The 19,501-nt window shown below is 33.9% G+C and overlaps 1 protein-coding gene across 5 annotated transcripts in view; it reads left to right on the forward strand.

Moving 5' to 3' along the window:
- GRIK2 (glutamate ionotropic receptor kainate type subunit 2) overlaps positions 1-19,501 on the forward strand; it is a 781,170-nt gene that overhangs the window by 473,689 nt on the left and 287,980 nt on the right. For all 5 annotated transcript variants that reach the window (XM_004372421.2, XM_023727604.1, XM_004372423.1 and 2 more), the window contains exon 8: positions 2,975-3,082. In XM_004372421.2, coding sequence (XP_004372478.1) covers positions 2,975-3,082 — 108 coding nt within the window. The remainder of the gene's footprint in view (positions 1-2,974; positions 3,083-19,501) is intronic.

Raw genomic sequence — 19,501 nt, forward strand, 5'->3', positions numbered from 1 at the left:
ACTCTTTTGGTGAAGTCTTTTGAAGAGCATAGGTGTTTGATTTTTTGAAGAGCCCAGTTATCTACCCTATCTTCTGGGGTTTGTGTGTTGATGGTTATGGTTTGTATCCTATTAACGCAGTGTTAATAGGGCCTATAGCATTGATCCTATTTTTTCTTCTATGAACTTTATAGTTTTTGGCTTTATATCTAGGTCTTTGATCCATTTTGAATTAGTTTTTGTATATGGTGTGAGGTATGGGTCCTGTTTCATTTTTTTGCAGATGGATATCCAGTTTCCCCAGCATTATTTGTTAAAAAGACTGTCTTTTCCCCATTTTATGGACTTTGGGCCCTTGTTGAAGATCAGGTGACTCTAGCTTGATGGATTTACATCTGAGTTTGACCTTTCATGTTTGCAATTTAAATTAAACTTCTTTCTCTCCCTTCCCCACATATAAGCACAATTAATATTTTTAATAAAGAAAAAGGAACAAAAGGAGGAAAATTACATTATAAATAAATTGGGTTTTCAAATTATCTGCAATGGTGTAAACAGATGAAAATCTGTGACCTATGAAAGCTAGATTTACGATATTGTTAGCGTTTACCTAGTAGTAAGATAAATGTTTAAAGAGTGTTTATATTTTAGGCAACAAAATATGCAATGCACTTTTAATATTAACGTAATTTGCACTAAATTTAAACTTAGACCCAATTTGCATGTCTTAAAATATAGTTATTTAAACTTATGGTTCCTAAATATAGTATCTAGTTATTTTAATTATACTAATAGTTAGCATAAAACAGAATATATGGATTCATAAAAGTGCAAAGTTTACTACATATTGTATAATACAACCATTCTTATGGCCATATATCATTTCTGAGTGTGCTTATTATTGTAATACATCAAGCAATGACAATGGTGAAAAAAAGGGAGGGTAGGAAAATTCTTTAAGATATATATATATATATATGTATGCGTTTATAGATAGGTAGGTAGAGAGATAGATAGATTCTTTGTCATGAGGAAATGCTACTCTCACCGTAGGATACTTTTTATTTGATTACAGAAGGAGTCATTATATGAAAGTTTAACTGTGCCTTACTCTCTGCTATGAGAAACTTACAGATATTGTCACCATATATGATTTATCATTAATGGCTTAAAATAAATCATCAGTTAATCTTATACTAAATTATTCATCATGACAATAAAAGTACAATAAGAACCGTAATTGTCTCTAGGTTTTAGAAAAGAATAGACCCATGTAATTTTGTTGTCTAATTCTTATATATCTCCCAATAGATGAAATGATACTAATAGATGACACCCTGAAGAATATTCAGTTCATTTATTGCTCCACACACCATACATTTTACTTCCGGTTAAAAATTGAGTATCAGAGAGCTGTAAACATAACTCACAGGTTTACCTAGTTGAAGAATTGCTTTTCCTTTAGTGTTGAGGCCATGGCAAATGTCAAGCAGCTCCATGAGAAGCAGTTGTATGAAACTGGCTGTTGTATTTATTGTAAGGTGTTATTGAGGACCTTGCCCAGTAAATCAGTGTCCCCCTTATGAGAACCAAAAGGAGAAATTTCTCTCTGGTCTCAGTACCAGGAAAAGCTGTGCTTCTCCTGTGAAACTGGTATGTCTTAAGTTATAGACACTGTATATTGTGTATTGATCTTATTTCTCTCTTTGCATTGGTTTTTAGGAAGTTCAGAATTGAACTGGTTGTTAGGAAGTTCAGATCACCCGGTGTCCATTTCTTCGTGCTGTCTCTATCCCAGATTTGTTTCACTATTCTACACTTCTATTCCTGTACTACTTGATGTTTTTGTCTATGTTTGTACTACTATACATTTTCTTTATACTTCAAGAAATTTTGCTTTTTGGAAGAAGTGGGTTAAAAATAAATTTTTCTTTCTTATTGGAGACCAGTTAATATGTTTAACTTTAGTCATGACATGATTCATTATGCATATAGCTATATATTAGAATTTTCTGTTTAATTTGTAATTTATTATCCTAAAAATACTTTGGAATTCCTGCACTTAAGTACCTGAAAAATATTTGGAGCCTAAAAAAATGTAGCACTAATGGTATCCATTTTTAATCCTTATTGAAATGTTACTCTTAATCTACTGGGTTTTGCTTCTTTTGAGTCTTATTATACACTGCTTCAAACATTATAGTTGTAAGTATACATTACATTATTTAAAATTTTAATATGTGACTATTTTACCAGACTATTTGCAATGCAACATCTCATTTTGGATATATAACCACCAGAATGGGAAAACTTTTCATATTTTAAAAAAGTCCAGGTATTTGCTGACCATTGAAGGGTGAACCCGTTAGGTAGCTAGTTTATTATATTCCAAACTATCTTCTGCTATGTAGTGAACTCCTTTACAAGAAGTATAGCTTGATTCGAAGTAATTGTGATACATTTTTCCCAGTCTCATTTGGGGAAAAGTAATTAATTAATTATTCTGAAGGGAAAGGCTATGTAATTTAAGTAGTGTAGTACAGGTTTATTGGATTCAATTTCTTTCAATGTAATAGAATACATTTATTTTTATATTATTATGAATTTAGGAGTAGTGTTGTATAGCAGCGGTTCTACTTGTAATCCATAGTGAGATATTCAATATCTCATATATCATGCTAAGTAACTAAATTCTTCTCGCTTTGATGAAGAAGTTTATTATTTAAGGTATCTTTAAAATTCTCATAGAAAATAATATACTTGGAAAAAGTGCAGTATATAAAATGAAAAGTTTACAATAAATTTTATACTAAGACTAATTTATTTATCAAACACATCTTTCAAAATTCAGAAGATAATAAAAATTATTTAAAAATGTATTCATGTAAATTTTTGAAAAGTAATGAAAATAATATTTCACTTTTTTATTGAAAAATATATTCTTTTCTTGTCCTTTACTTATTTATTAATCAATATATTTTTTCTTTTTCCACAGGCACATTGGGAAGGCCTCACAGGTAGAATAACTTTCAACAAAACCAATGGTTTACGGACAGATTTTGACTTGGATGTGATCAGCCTCAAGGAAGAAGGTCTTGAAAAGGTACTGAGGCGTTCAGCTTATTTACTTTAATTATTAAATGAAACATATCCTGATAAAGAAAGAGATATCCTCTATTATAGTCACATTTCACTGACATTTAACTTACTGAAAAACTTGGCAAAACAATGTACGATTTGTAATACTGAGTATAATAATTGTTAATTAAAATTCAAAAATAAAGGGTTCCTTAAGACAGTTTAAATATATATATATATTTTTCTCATCAGGTTTTTCTGATACTTTGAAATGCATATAATATTAGCCTTAAGATTTAATACAGTAATTAGAAAATACTTAGTTTAATATGGGTATTTCTATATGCAGCTTATAACTACTTGTGCTTGCAGACACTTTTCTACCTGAAGCAGGACATAAAAAAGGATTAAATACAGAAAAATGTTCCCATTGCTGTGTTATATTCAAGTGAACTATCTGAATTAACGTAAGCAAAGTAAATTAGGCATGAACATAAATGCTAGAGATACCACACTGGACATATTTCTTAATTGATTCTACATTTAGTGATTTAGGTAAAACATGTTGACACTTACAGAATTTGAGATGACTGCCTTAAGAATGTTTGAGCTTAAAATTGCTTATGTTTGTAATGTACATAACCAGCTTGTTTCCAAAATAGGAACATTAATCTGCACCTGAAAACTGGGGTTGAAAATGATGGAGTTTAACCACCTCTTAAGGGTTTTATCCCAGTGTTCACAGGGAAAGATATTACGTTATTTTTCTGACATATCCAAGCCACTATACTGGGCTTTGACCATTGCTTGCCTTTCAGTACATCAAGATAAAAATGGCAATCTGCTATGTATTACTATAGATCTAGCGCTGTCTTGGATGAAAAGTAAAGAAAACATTGGAGAAGCTTTCTCTGTGCTCTAACATGGATTATAGACAGAACTGCATATGACGTTTACCGAGTACAGTGCTGATCCACCATACTGATGAGTAGTGAGCTAGCCATGTTGCCCCTAAATTTCATAAATATTTTTCATTCTCTTCTAATATTTGAAGACTCGTTTTGCTAAATTAATTATACATAGTCCATATCCTCAAGAGGCTTTTTATGTAGAGTGATCAAATTACACACGTTTGTGAATAAATGCAATGGAATCTGTTTCCAGTCTTTAAAAGAGCCATGAAAGAATATTTCTGACAAAGAATATAACTGAATCACAGTAAATGCTGTACTTAGAGATAGCCTTGAACAACGGGAAATTGTCGATTTGTACAGACTGAGTCATGTCAGAAAGAGATATGCAGTAGGAGTGAGAGTGAGAGCTAAAATGCTAGACTTGAGTCAGAATGAGCACCATGTGGAAACATTTGCAATATATTGGTATGCAGTGATGAATTCAGAGAGAATAGCCTGAAGGGCTGTGAGTTGCTTGGGAGGATGTTATATCTTGGAATATTTTTAGTATGGAGCTAAAATTGCTCTGGATCAGAGGAATGGGACATGAGTAAACAGTGACAGAAGACATTAACTGAAACTTCAGCATCATTTTTAGTTGAAAGAATCACAAAGCACTGGGAGGATGTTTTTAAGGAGAAAGGGTAGGGGAGCCAGGTGGCAGAGGGAAAGAAACCAGTGATAAGGCATAGATCAAAGATGAGGAAAGAATTGGCCAGTGAGGGAATTTGAAAGAACTTGGGACAAATCTTCCCCAAACCTATTGCCATCTAATTGATTCCGGCTCATAGCTACCCTATAGGACAGAGTAGAATTGCCTCATAGGGTTTCATAGGCTGTAATCTTTATGAAAGCAGACCGCCACATCTTTCTCCCCTGGAGCCACTGGTGGGTTTGAACCCCTGACCTTTCGGTGAGCAGCCGAGCAATTAATCACTGCACCACAGGGCTCTTCGAGTGGGGGAGAAAGGGAATTAAAAGATTTCACTTGAAATGCTTTCGATATATTTAGAAATTAGTACAGCTAAAAGAAGGGGGTAGAGTTAAGGTTTAGTCAGTTCTTAAGAATAATGGAAATGTCTCGGGACTGCCATTGTGGCATATTTGACATTGACTCGTTTGGAATAAAGTACTGTTAAGTAGCAAAATGTTCTGTTTTTAATTCAATAAAGTGGTTAAGAACTCAAGGGCTAGATTCAGACAGAATTGGGCTCAAACTCTGCCATCTGCTACTTATAGACAAGTTTCTCAGTCTCTCAAAACAGATTGTCTTCAGCTGCATCATGGGGACTAAGTGCCTCATGAGGACAAAGGAGTCTTGCTGATTTTACATTTTCTTTATTTTTTTCCTGAAAAGAATAATTACCAACTCACAGAAAAGATAGGGTTCCTACCGACATTTTAGAAGGGTCAATAGATGGAAGTCCAGGAAGCTTGAATTACGATTCTAGTTCTATCACAACCAAGTGTGTGACTTCATCCTTCTACATAACATCTCTGTGTCAGATTCCTCATCTCAAAAAAAGAAAAAAAAAAAAAGAATACTAAGTCTTCTTTTCTAGACAGACTGAAGTAAAAACATCATGGTGTCTAAAAGAACCTGAAAGTATCATCTCTATAGGTTCTGAGGCTGGACATTTCAGCACCATCCCCAGTACTGCTTTATCATGACTTGGCAGGGAAAATGGAAAAAAAAAGTGTAAAATGCTAGCTTTATCCATTTCTCCTCCTCTATGCCTGCTGCCTTTTCCTAGTTCCGGTCTAGTCTTTGACCAGCACATCTTATCTAGTCTTTTAATCCTCTAAGGATTATATAATCGGCATCTATTTTTTTTGCCCTTATAAAGATTATAATTATGAGGAAATATAAAAATGTCTTCATAACTGATAATAAAATGAGATGTTTTTAACAAGTTATTTATTTAGAATATGTAACTAGGACACAACTTACTGTTAGAAATGGTTCCCTGAAGCTTGAGCCATGTGCTTAGGAAAGATCTGCCTCAGATGTAGCAAAACAATGACTAAAGTCATTAGGTGTTGCAGAGATATTCAAAAGGTTTTCTGACTATAATTTCAAAAGAATTAAAGAATTTAGAGCAGAAAAAGAGTTGGAAGGATTTTACGCAAAATAAGTTTAAACTATGTCAACAAGGCTACAAGATAATGGTGCATTTCCATTGCAAGATAGGCAATGGAGTCCTAGAGGCCATTTTTGGGAAAAGATCACCTACACTTGAAATAGAATTTCTTCTAAGAATACTGTAATGCAAAAATAAAATCATTTAATTCTACCCTGTGATTTTTTTTTTCTTTTTGAACGTACTATGTGAGTACAATGTACTTCATGTACTTTTCAAGAAAAAATCTTTTAGTATTACACCTTCTTGCTTCTTCAGATGGATTTTTATTGCACTAGAGAATACTTCTAAGTAGAGGTATTAAACTAAAATCATGCTCCTGCACCTCTCCTGTCCTTTCTCTAGCATCAAAGTCAGTTATCTCTTTTGCTTTTGACGATATTCTCTTGAATGTGGTATTTATATTTAAATAGAACATGGAGCATAGAATACCCTGTCTCCTTGATGGCAAGTATCTAATAAATTCTTATTAATACCAACTTTATTATTTAATATTATACTAATGTTGAACAAACATAAAAATGAAGCCAGTAGATTTCTCTGGCTAGAGATAGTACTAAGGGGCCTGGAAACGTTTGGGGCCAGAAAAAATCACATCCTGTGTTTGCCTCAACATGTTTTTACAAGAAAATAGGGTTCCAACTTGTGTGTCCTTAGGGAAAAACTTGAAAGAAAAAACTGGCTATAAAAAGCATCTTATAGAACATATGTTTGTTTACTTCTACAAAATTAAAAATTTCTATAAATAGTATAAAACAATATACTCCTTATTAACAACCTTTAAAAAGTTTAATTTTTGTCAATTTCAATTTCAAGTAAAGCTTCGTTCCAACTTTTAACACCTTTACTTTCTGAATATTTACTGCTTTCATTTGTACCCACCAAGATAGAAACTGATATTAGAAATCTATAGGCTTCTCACTGAAAACTCAAATATTGTTGATAATATATGGTGAGGTGAGAATTAATAGTGAAACCTTGCCTGATTGAGTTTACAGGATATACGCTTCAGAATCAGAACAGGTTTCAAAATGCCTTTTTGAAGTATTTTTATAGAATATATATTTTTAAGAAAGAGTGGTAATTTCTACAGAAATCTTTACTATTGAACTTTCTTTTGCCTGTAGAATTCTGTCCTCATTAATTACCTAGGAAAAAAGTATCTGAATGAAACTTATAGTCTTCAAAATGTATCTAAATTTGAAAATCCATCCTAGATAGGTGAGAGCTATTTCTTTGATAGATTTCTAGATACCTGATCTGATGCATAGCAGTTTTTATCTTCCTCTCTTTGATGACATTTGATACATATCTATATATCTATATATATATATATATCTATATATATATATCTCCAGTGGTTCTCATGGCAACACTGACCCCCACTTTTCCCAGAAACTGAGAATTCTTTAGCCTCCTAGCTGGAAAACAATGCTAATGATGATGTTGACTCATAATTTTTAAAGCGGACAGAAATATTTTGTTTGCTTCTTAAAAGGCAAAATTGCATCCTAGGCAGGATCCAAGCCTAATGTCTTTCTTTGGAGCTATTAACCATTTAATTTGTCTCTTATGTAGAATTCGTTATGTACCCTGGCTCAGAACTATACTGACATTTTATGTGTGAGTTTGTTTGTACTTACTATTTTGCATAACTGTAAACATTCAGGATGTTGAAATATTTAAAAAAAAAAATTAAACATAGTATTTGTGCTTAGAAATCAGTAGAATTACTTGAGGCCACACAATTTCTTATTTTGGCCCTTCAGAGAATATCAAATATTGACATCTTTTTTTCTTTTATCTACTGAAGGCAAATTAAGACATATATAAACCCATTGATGTGGAGTCCAATTCAGACTCATAGTGACTCTGTAGGACAGAGTAGAACTCCCCTATAGGTTTCCAAGGCTGTAAATCCTTATGGAAGCAGACTGCCACATCTTTCTTCCATGGAGCAGCTGGTGGGTTCGAATCACCCACCTTTTCGGTTGGCAGCCCAGTGCTTAACCACTGCACCAACAGGGCACCTCAAAGACATATATATTAAACATAATTTTAATAAATTGATTTGATTTCAAATTAATCCCTGAAGAAATTAATCCCCTTAGAAACATGACCCTTAATTGTTAGGTGACCACGTGCCATCTAACTCTTTAGTTATATTTCAGATAGAGTTTGCCCTAGCCAAAAACAAAACTCCTAAACATGAAATCCTGTGTTTAATCATACTTTCCATTACATGATTATATACTTACCAGCTTGTCCTCATCTTAACACTGTTGTCCTCAAATGTTGAAACTCCAAGACCTGTGGAAACTTTGTCGGAAGATAGTTTTAGGAAAGTGGTCAGTGAGGGATTCTTTTTGCGGTCCTCCTATGCCAATTCACTCATGTATGGAGATAGCCCAGTTTCCAGTTCATTCCTCTTTGACTACTTGGAATTCTCTTCAGGCATGAAGCACATGAAATGTTCCTTGATTCTCTGAGCGATCAGGTACCATACTTCTTTAATGGCCCCCCTGTTAACATTTAGCCAAATAGAAGTACACTACTATTAAAGTTCATATGAGGGATTATTTGACAGTAATGCAAATAAATACTTCTAATTTTCATTTAACATTTCAATGTTAGAAAGGACAAGGGGGAAAAAAAAACCTCTCCAATTGGACTACAACAGTTAGTAAGAGAACTACTCTGTTGAAAAATTTCTGTACCCCCTATTCATGAAGCATGTTGCCTTGAAAAATATGGGTTTGCAAATTATCCAGAAACAAATAATACACTAGTTAATAGGAAATACACAGTCCACCAAGTTTATTCAGTCAAATAGGGTGAGTATTCATCTCCCAAATATAAAACAGCATGTAATAGCAATTCCTTTCCAAACTTTCCATTTCTCAGTACCCTCAAACAGTACTTCCAGGGGTGCCCTGTCTTCTAAAAGGGTTGGTGAATGTACACTTTATGGGCCATGTGGATTGAGGCAACTCATTACTAGGAATAATTTTTTTAAAGGCAAACTTATTCTATGATTCCACATTGTGCTAATACTACTTTAAACATAATGTGCTTTATGGTTTATTATTATTATTTCACAAGGGCTTCCTTGGGAGAAGTACTATTGATGCTCTTTGCTTAAGACAGATGTGTTTATCTGATGGTAAATCTAAACAACATATAATCTGAGGTTCATTTTTCATCTTTTTGTCAATGGAAAACTTTATTCCCTTTTTTTATTCCCTAACATGCCACAGCTATTTTGTAAGTGATTATCAATAAGATAGTATACGTAGAATCTTGATAAATCCTATTGTGCTAACTGTTCTTTTAGTGGATAATTTATTTTAAATTATTTCTTAACTTTGAATAAACTTGGACTCTTTTAGATGTAATATTTTTAAACTTAGCTCAAAATGTTGCTTATTTTGATCTGACCTGAGAAAGTTTCTGATATACCTGCTAAATGGATTATTACTACAAATTCCACAGAAATTTTAATTACATTTATAGATCAAATATACATGCTCAGAAGAAACTATAAAATTAATTACAGATGAGGTAAATGCTTATGTAGCTCAAAAAAAGAAGCAGAAACATTCTTTTGGACATAAAGTAGTAATATGAGTTATAAAGGATGTTTACACTGAGAAAAGTGTCTAAAAATAAATGTAGTGGGATACGTAAATAAATAATTTAAAAATCATTGGGGAATAGTATTTGATCTACATAGGAAAAAAAAGAGGAAACCCAGAAAGTAAATTTACCAACCAAAATTATACGAAGACTTTAAATTACATTCTTGAGAATTATAAAAAATAGAGTCCATAGCTTAGGAAAATAATGCAAATAAATAGCAAGGATATATGGTGTAATACTCCCAAAAGTTCATTATGACATTGAGAAAGAGCTTGAACAAAACATGAAGAAGAAATGGAAAACAAAATATGTAAACAGAATAGACACATAGTATATAATCAACAAATATTTGCCAAATGAACGAATGAATGAATGGATGAATGAATAAATGAAAAATGGGGTTGAACAATTAAGAACTTGAAGGAACCTGAAAGTTTTTATCATATTAATTCACCCACTTACTATGTTCATTCATTCAGTAAATATTCATTGGATGTTTTATTATCTACAGTTCAAAGAGATAACACCCTCTATATTCAACAAGTATTGTCAAAGCCTTCGCATATAAAGCCCCTAGTACGTTCCATGTTCAAAAATATTGGGTTAGAAAGATAAGTAAGCCAAAGTCCCTGTTAAGGACTGAATTGTTTTGCCAAAAAAGATATGCTGAAATCCTAACCCCCATACCTGTGCATTCACCCTGCTTGGAAATAGGGTCTTTGAAAATGTTATCAATTAAGTTGACATGAGATCATATTTGAGTAGGATGGGTTGTAATCCTGTATGATAGGTGTTCTTATAAAAGAGGAAAAGAGACACAGAGACATGGAGACAAAAAATGGTTATCAAGTGACACTGCAACTGTAAGCCAAGGAATGTCTGAAGCTACCAGAAACTAGTTGAGAGTCATGGAACAGATCTCCCACAAAGCTTCAGGAGGAATGGACATGGTTGATGCTCTGATCTTGACTCCAGCGTCTGGAACTGGTAGACAATAAATTATTGTTCTTACAAGCCACTCAGTTTGTGTTATTTTGTTATGGCTGACCTAGGTAACTAATACAGTCCCTGTCCTTAGGGGATTTAAGATTTAATTAGAGAGAGATAAGAAAAGAATTAAAATGCAATGTGATACTTACTGTTTTGAAGGCATGCATAAATTGTTATGTATGGAACCATAACTGAAGGGGATCCATTGGTACTTAGAGGAGGGATTGTTTGACCCAATTTTTGAAGTAGTGCTCAAGATGCATGGGGTAGGTGGTGAAAGGGAGTGAAGATATTCCATATAAAGAGTATGTCGTAGAGGAAAAACTTGAATGCTGTGTCAAGTTAAAACAGAGAGGTTTATTAAGGGTTTAAAACAATTGCAGTTGAGCAACTACATAGTCCATTGAAAATGGAGCCAGGTAGTCCCGGGGTGGTTTCCTTATACAAGTATTCTTATGGGGTAAAAAGAGGAACCAAACCATAGGGAGGGCAATTACAGGAAAATCAATGAATATTGTAATAATCACACTCTGATTGGTTACTGATTATTAATAGTATAATTAGTGATTACAGATTGTTTCACAGGATGCTTCCATCATGGTCACAAGATGATCACATGTATTTTATTTGTCCATCTTGCAAAAAGAAAAAAAAAACCTTGCTGGCAACAGCACTCAGACAGCACTCTTCCGGAGTACAGGTATTTTGAGGTGCAGATGGTCACGTGGTTAACTTCAGGGCATATGGTTTCACACCTTGGTTTTTACCACCAAGGAAAAAAACATTTTTCTTGAAAAACACAGCTGTTAGTGTAGAATCCAGATTAAAATTAGATAGCATGGTCAGCATATTATGCCTCTGTGTCACTGACTGAACTGAAAGCTGTCTTTTCCTAAGACAAGTACAACGTTTATGGAGGACATGACAACTTGCATAATTTGAGAAACTTTCAATAGATCTGTATTGTTGGAATGTAAGGTATGGGGAATTTTTTTTCTTCCCCTCTTCCCTACCTCAGTCTACATTTCAGAGCTTCGTTTATGATATTTGATGAGAGCCATGTAATTCTTTAATTCATTCCATTTGGAATCCTTGTTTTCATAATGAAACAACATAGGCTTTTTTTCTGTAAGGGTGAATAAATAGGGAATATTAATATCTATAATGAGAATTTGAAGCTCAAAATAAAGACAGACTAAAATGCTGAAGATTCAGAAGAGCAGTCTTCCTTTGAAATACAATTACTGAATTAACAGATAAACATATTCAGGTGGCAATTAAGAACATTGACTGAAGGCACACTGACCCTATTTCAAATCTTGCATTTATCACTGAAGTTTCTTTATCAGGCTTAGTTTTTTAAGCTGTAAAATAATAATTATACCACTATGATAAAACATTTATAAGCATTTAGTGAGATAATATAAAACACAGAACACTGTGCCTGTTTCATGAGCCTGTATGTTATGTGTGTATATGTAAGTGTAGTATTTGAAAAGACCTGATTCATAGACCAAGGTATTTCCAAAGAATATTTCATTTACGAAACTAAACCAATTATTCATAAAAACAAAGTGATCTGAAGCAAGGAAGAAATAGAGGAATATGAAAAGTTTCCGTGTAAAAAATTGAATTGAGATTGCTGAATCATAGGTTGTACATGGCAGAAAATCAAATTATAAAGAAAGTAAGGAAAAAAACAGGTTTTTTTGTTTGCTTGCTTTTGAGAACTCAAAGGATAAACAATGAAACAAATTTTGTTGAGATAAAACACAGGAAATTTGTAGGAGATATCTAGGAAATGCAACTTACGAATAATGTGAATTCTCAAAAGACAACGCAGACCAGTTGGAGCATAAGTAACGATCAGTAAAAATAAAAAGAAGAGAACTTTCATAATCTAAATAAAATTCACCTTCAGAAAATTGAAAAACACATTTTAGGCAAATATAATGAAAACTATATATATATATATATATATATACTGATTAAGATTTAAAACTTCGAAATAGAGAATACTAGAAGCCTTCATGAAAACAGTATTTACCAACAAAAAGCTGCTCTCAGTCTTTCAGCAATACCTGGAAATAATGAACAAGAATTCCTGAACTCTGAAGGAAGATGATTGTGACACAGCTAGATGACTTTATCTAGCCAAGTTTTCTTTATATAAGAAGGCAACAACAAAAAATCTTCGAATATGCAAGCAGATAGAAGTCTATTACATAGTTATTGTTTATAAATAAGTAAAGTGTTGTATGAGAGCAATGAAAGATAAAGAAAAACGTATACTCAACAAACAGGAAACTGTGGCTAGAAATCCTAATAAACACAAAAAGCAGTTAAATATACCGAGGGAAGAAAAAGAAAAAAACCCCATTGCCATCTAGTCGATTTAGGCTCATAGTGACCCTATAGCACAGGGTAGAACTGCCCCATAGGGTTTCCAAGGAGCCGCTGGTGGATTTGAACTACCGACCTTTTGATTAACAGCCATAGCTCTTAACCACTATGCCACTAGAGCCCCAAAATATATCGAGAGATGTGTTTAAATAATTGTTTTACAGATTATATCAAAAACTAAATTTTTTTCTCTTGGAGAGAAACAATTCACAATATTTAATGAAAAATAATCAAAGAGGCAGTTTTCACAACCCCTTGTTAAACTAACCAAAACTAGGAATCAGTCTCTGTTGCAGGGAATAGACCAAAGCAGTGAATTTTCTACGAGTAGATGCCATTTTTATTTTTATGAGTTAATATGAGTTTCAAAATGTGATTGCAAAAATTTAACCAAAAGTCGATGATGCTCATTAGTTGAGTTAAAAGTAAGCTATCTCTGAATTTACCACGGGAAAAATGTGTGTACCAAAAATCCAAGGAGCAGAAAAGAAATAGTGAAAATGAAACAGTATGAAAGAAGCAAGACTAAATATAAGACTCAAGTTAAAAAAAAAAATGTTAGGACATTAAACAAAATTCACTGGTGAGCTGCTTACAAAGAAACACATAAGATGAGAAATATATTGAAAATGAACATGTAGATAATGCAAGCACCATAATGGAAGCATGGGAGCATGATTAATATTAGGCACTAGATGTCTAGGTGAAAATAATTAACTGGAATAAAAATAATTATTTTACATCAGTAAAGCGTATTATCTAGAAATACAGACATAAGTCATAAAACTCAATAATATCATTCAAATATATAAGTTGCAACTATTAAAATAAGAGATAAATTGACAGAAAGATAGCCATATTACAGGAAATCTCATGAACTGTCAGTGGGAATATAACAAATAGAACAATATTTCAAAAGCAAATTGTCAGCATATACTCAGAATCTTAACAACTCTTACAGTTTTTGGTTTGGTAATTCTACTTCTCGGAATCTGTTTTAAAATAAAATATATGGGCAAATGCTTATACATAGACATATTCACTGAGGTCTTGTTTATAACAGTGACAGTTAAATAAATTATAATATGTTCATTTTAACTAGTGACTAAAATTATGGATTTGATTAATTTTTAATGCTGAGAGAATATGCTCACAATAGTGAGCAAACAAAATATATTTAATAGTTGATATAATAATTATAGCATACTTGTAAACACATTGCAAGGATTTTTTTTTTCTAATTAAATCCTGAAGAATGACCCTATGAGATAGATAATACTACTTCCACTTTTAATAGATGAGGCAATTGTGGCACAGAGAAGTAGTGTGCCCAATTCACCTGATGATCAGTGAAGGAGAAGTAATAGTGTCCAGATAACCTGACCCTCCCTCTAAAGGCTGAGCCATTAACCACAAGGCTGTGATGAGAAGAAGGTCGCTGAGAGAGAGGGTGGAACACTGATGGAAATGTTGGCGATTGGAACCCACTCAGTGCCACTGCACATGAGATGCTTGCAACTGCTTCCATAAGGTTTACAGCCAAGAAAACCCTATGGTGCTCAGTTCTACTCTGTAACATATGTGGTCACTATGAGTTGGAATTGACTCAACAGCAATTTTTTTTTTTTTGGTATTTTTGTGTTTTTTGGGTATGTTTTATGATGAAAAGCATGTAAAGAACATATATGTAGATAAAAGACTGGGAGGAGGTCACTGAAACATTATCAATGACTGGCTCTGGGTATGGGCCTAGGTTCAATGTTTAAATGTATTTTCTTCTTTTTTTTTTATCTTTTGTATATTTTCAAATTGACAATAATAAACTTGATTTATTTTTATGACCATAACAGCAAATTAAATTAAAATAAGGTTGCACGATGCCACGAATTTCTATAGCACTGTATGGTTTTTGAAGTATTTTCGTATGTCTTTCTAATTTAATCCATATTACTAGGGTGACCATATAATTTATTAGCCAAACAATGGTATTTTTAAGCATACAAGATGGTGCTATTAGTATTTACACCAGGAAGACACTTGTAGCCCTAAAGTGTCTGGGCAAACCAAAATGCAGAGATTCATCCTACTTAAAACAATTCTGTGAGGTCAACAGGGCCTAGTTAACTTTTTCCAATTTTAGAACTGAAAACCACCACTTGTCTGTCAATTTGCTGTACTGTGGTGGCTTGTGTGTTGCTGTGATGCTGGAAGCTATGCTACCAATATTTCAAATGCTAGCAGGATCACCTATGGTGGACAGGTTTCAGCAGAGCTTCCCAACTAAGACAGACTAAGAAGAAGGACCTGGCGATCTACTTCTAAAAAAATTTATCAGTGAGAACCTTATGGATAATAGTAGAACATTGTCTGATATAGAACATTGTCTGAAGAAGAGCCCAGGTTGGGAGGCACTCAAAATATAACTGGGGAAGAGCTGCCTCCTCAAAGTAAAATTGACCTTAATGATGTGGATGGAGTCAAGCTTTTGAGCCCTTCACTTGCTGATGCAGAGTAACTCAAAATGAGAAGAAACAGCTGCAAGCATCCATTGATAACATGGAGTGTATGCAGTGTGAATCTAGAGAAATTGGAAGTCGTCAAAAATGAAATAGAACATAAAGATTGATATCCTAGGCATTCGTGAGCTGAATGGACTGAATTTGGCCATTTTGAATTGGTCAGTCATATGGTCCACTGTGCTGGGAGTGACAAATTGAAGAGCAATGGCTCACATTCATCATCGAAAAGAACATTTCAATATCTATCCTGAAGTACAACTCTGTCAGTGATAGGATAATATCCATATGCCTACAAGAAAGACCAGTTAATACGACTATTATTTAAATTTACATACCAACCACTAATGCCAAATATGAAGAAACTGAAGATTTTGACCACCTTATGCAGTCTGAAATTGATCAAACACAAAATCAGGATGCACTGGTAATTACTGGTGATTGTAATGTGAAAGTTGGAAACAAAGAAGAATGCTCAGTAGTTGGAAAATATGGCCTAGGTAATAGAAAGCATGCAGAAGGCCTAATGATATAATTTTGCAAGCTGAATGACCTATTCATTCGAAATACTTTTTGCAAAAACATAGATGGTGACTATACACCTGGACCTCGCCAGATGGAATACACAGGAATCAAATCGACTACATCTGTGGTCAATGTAGAGACGACAGAGAAGCTCAATATCTTCAGTCAGAACAAGGCCTGGGGCCACTGTGGAATAGACCATTAATTGCTCATATGCAAGTTCAAGTTGAAGCTAAGGAAAATTAAAACAAGTCCACAAGAGTCAAAGTACAATCTTGAATATATCCCACCTTATTTTAGAGACCATCTGAAGAATAGATTTGAGTCATTGGACACTAATGACTGAAGATCAGAGGAGTTGTGGATGACACAAAGAACATCATACATGAAGAAAGCAAAAGGTCGTTAAAAAGACAGGAAAGAAAGAAAAAACCAAAATGGATGTCAGAAGAGACTCTGAAACTTGCTCTTGAACGTAGAGTAGCTAAAGCAAAAGGAAGAAATGATGAAGTACAAGAGCTCAACAGAAGATTTCAAAGGGCAGCTTAAAAAGACAAAGTAAACTATTATAATGACATGTGCAAAGACCTGGAGTTAGAAAACCAAAAGGGAAGAACATACTCAGCATTTCTCAAGCTGAAAGAACTAAGGAAAAAATTCAAGGCTCTGGTTGCAATACTGAAGGATTTTATGGGCTAAATACTGAATGACGCAAGAAGAATCAAAAGAAGATGGAAAGAATACACAGTCACCATACCAAATAGAATTGGTCAATGTTCAACCATTGCAGGAGGTAGCTCATGATCAAGAATCAATGGTATTGAAGTAAGAGGTCCAAGCTACACTGAAAGCATTGGTAAAAAACAAGGCTTTAGGAATTGATGGAATACCAATTGAGATGTTTTAAAAAATGGATGCAAGTTTGGAAGTTCTCGCTTGTCTATGCCAAGAAATTTGGAAGACAGCTACTTGGCCAATTGACTAGAAGACATCCATATTTGTGTCCTTTCCAAAGAATGATGATCCAAAAGAATGAGGAAATTATCTAATGATATCACTAATATCATATGAAAGTAAAGTTTTGCTAAAGATAATTCAGAAACTATTGCAGCAGTACATCCACAGGGAATTGCCAGAAATTTTGCTGGATTCAGAAGAGGACATGGAATGACAGGTATCATTACTGACGTCGGATGGATCTTGACTGAAAGCAGAGAATACCAAAAAGATGTTTACCTGTGTTTTATTGACTATGCAAAGGCATCCAACTATGTGCATCATAACAAATTATGGATAACATTGCAAGGAATGGAAATTCCAGAGTACTTAATTATGCTCATGAGCAACCTGTATATAGACCAAGAGGCAATCATTGGAACAGAACAAGGGATACTGCATGGTTTAAAATCAGGAAAAGTATGTGTTGGGGTTCAGTTCTTTCACCATATTTATTCAATCTGTATGCTCAGCAAATAATCCGAGAAGCTGGACTATGTGAAGAAGAATGCAGCATCAGGATTGGAGAAAGAGTCGATAAGAGCCTTCGATGTGTAGATAATACAACTTTGCTTGCTGAAAGTGAAAAGGACTTGAAGCATCTACTGATGAAGATCAAAGACCACAGCCTTCAGTATGGATTACACCTCAACATAAAGAAAACAAAAATCCTCACAACTGGGAACAATAAGCAACATCATGATAAATGCAGAAGATATTGTCGTTGTCAAGGATTTCATTCTACTTGGATGCACAATCAATGCCCATGGAAGCAGTATTCAAGAAATCAATGACGTATTGTATTGGGCAAATCTGCTGCAAAAGACTTCTTTGAAGTGTTAAAAAAGCAAAGATGTCACCCAAGCCATGCTATTTTCAATTGCCTCATATGCATGCAAAAGCTGAACAATGAGTAAGGATGACCAAAGAAGAATTGATGTTGGCGAAGAGTATTGAATATACTATGGACAACCAGAAGAACAAACAAATCTGTCTTGGGAGAAGTACAGCCAAAATGCCCTTAGAAGTGAAGATGGCGAGACTTTGTCTCATGTATTTTGGACTTGTTATCAGGAGGGACCATTCCCTGGAGAAGGACATCATGCTTAGTAAAGTAGAGGGTCTGTGAAAAAGAGGAAGACCCTCAATGAGATGGATTGACACAATGGCTGCAACAGTGTGTTCAAACATAGCAAGGATTGTGAGGGTGGAGCAAGACCGGGCATTGTTTTGTTCGTTTATGCATAGGGTCAGTATGAGTTGGAACCGACTCATAGCCCCTAACAACAACAGAAGTGAAAAAAACTGCTCAAAGGACTTGATCATAATCTTACCAAAACAAAACAAACGGTGCTTCTAAATATAGAAATGAATTAAAAAAAAAAAAAAAAGACTATCTTGACTTTTAGTCTGTGAATCTAGTAATAAATAAGGAAACAAACCACTGGTGACAGTTTCCTCAACTGATACCAAGTATTGAATCATGTTGTCCCCAAAGAGGAGCTTTACAATCTAGGAATCATAAAAACATTTATAATTTTAAGGCCACTGAAATTTCTGAAACTTCATTAATTCTGTTAAGAAATGTGAGATTACAAAAGGGAAGCTTTAATACTTATAACTATATGAAATTTAGCATCTAAGTCAGAATCCCCTACCCACAAATAATACTGGAAAAGCACATGACAAAGAATGAATCTAAGTATATTTAGATGAATGAACATTTAGCTAAATTATTATTTTGTAAAATGTAATCATGGAAGATGATCAATATTTTATATTAGTGATTTGGTTAAAAAGTTGGAAAACTTATTGATCAAATTTGAGGGTGTCATTAGGCAGACAACATTGGGTAATTAATGTTTTCTAGTGCTTTGACTGGTAGAATTATATACATCTGAAAAGCCTAGCTATTTAGCCAATGGTGGAAAAAGAAACAAAATAAAAGCTAAGGGAACAAATGTGTAATAGGTATTAATTATAGACAGGGATAGAAAAGTGTCAGTCACTGCAAAATAGCATCTGCAGATGTGTCTTGTTTAGCCAACAGAATGTTTTTAATGATTTTAAATTTGAAACACTTACATTGGTCGGGCACTCTAGGACTCTAGGTTCTCCTGGCTCTTCCAGCCCCAGTCCCCTGCAGGGCCTCCACTAGCCTGGATAATGACTTTCTGGGTGCTTTTCACTCTAGGAAAATGCATTCCCAAGGCATGCGGCTCTGTGAGCAGAGCAGGATCAGCATTTTGTATTTTTTTTTTTTTTTTTATTTTTTCCCATA

Source organism: Trichechus manatus, unplaced genomic scaffold, assembly GCF_000243295.1.
Source record: "Trichechus manatus latirostris isolate Lorelei unplaced genomic scaffold, TriManLat1.0 scaffold00017, whole genome shotgun sequence".
Taxonomy (NCBI): Eukaryota; Metazoa; Chordata; class Mammalia; order Sirenia; family Trichechidae; genus Trichechus; species Trichechus manatus.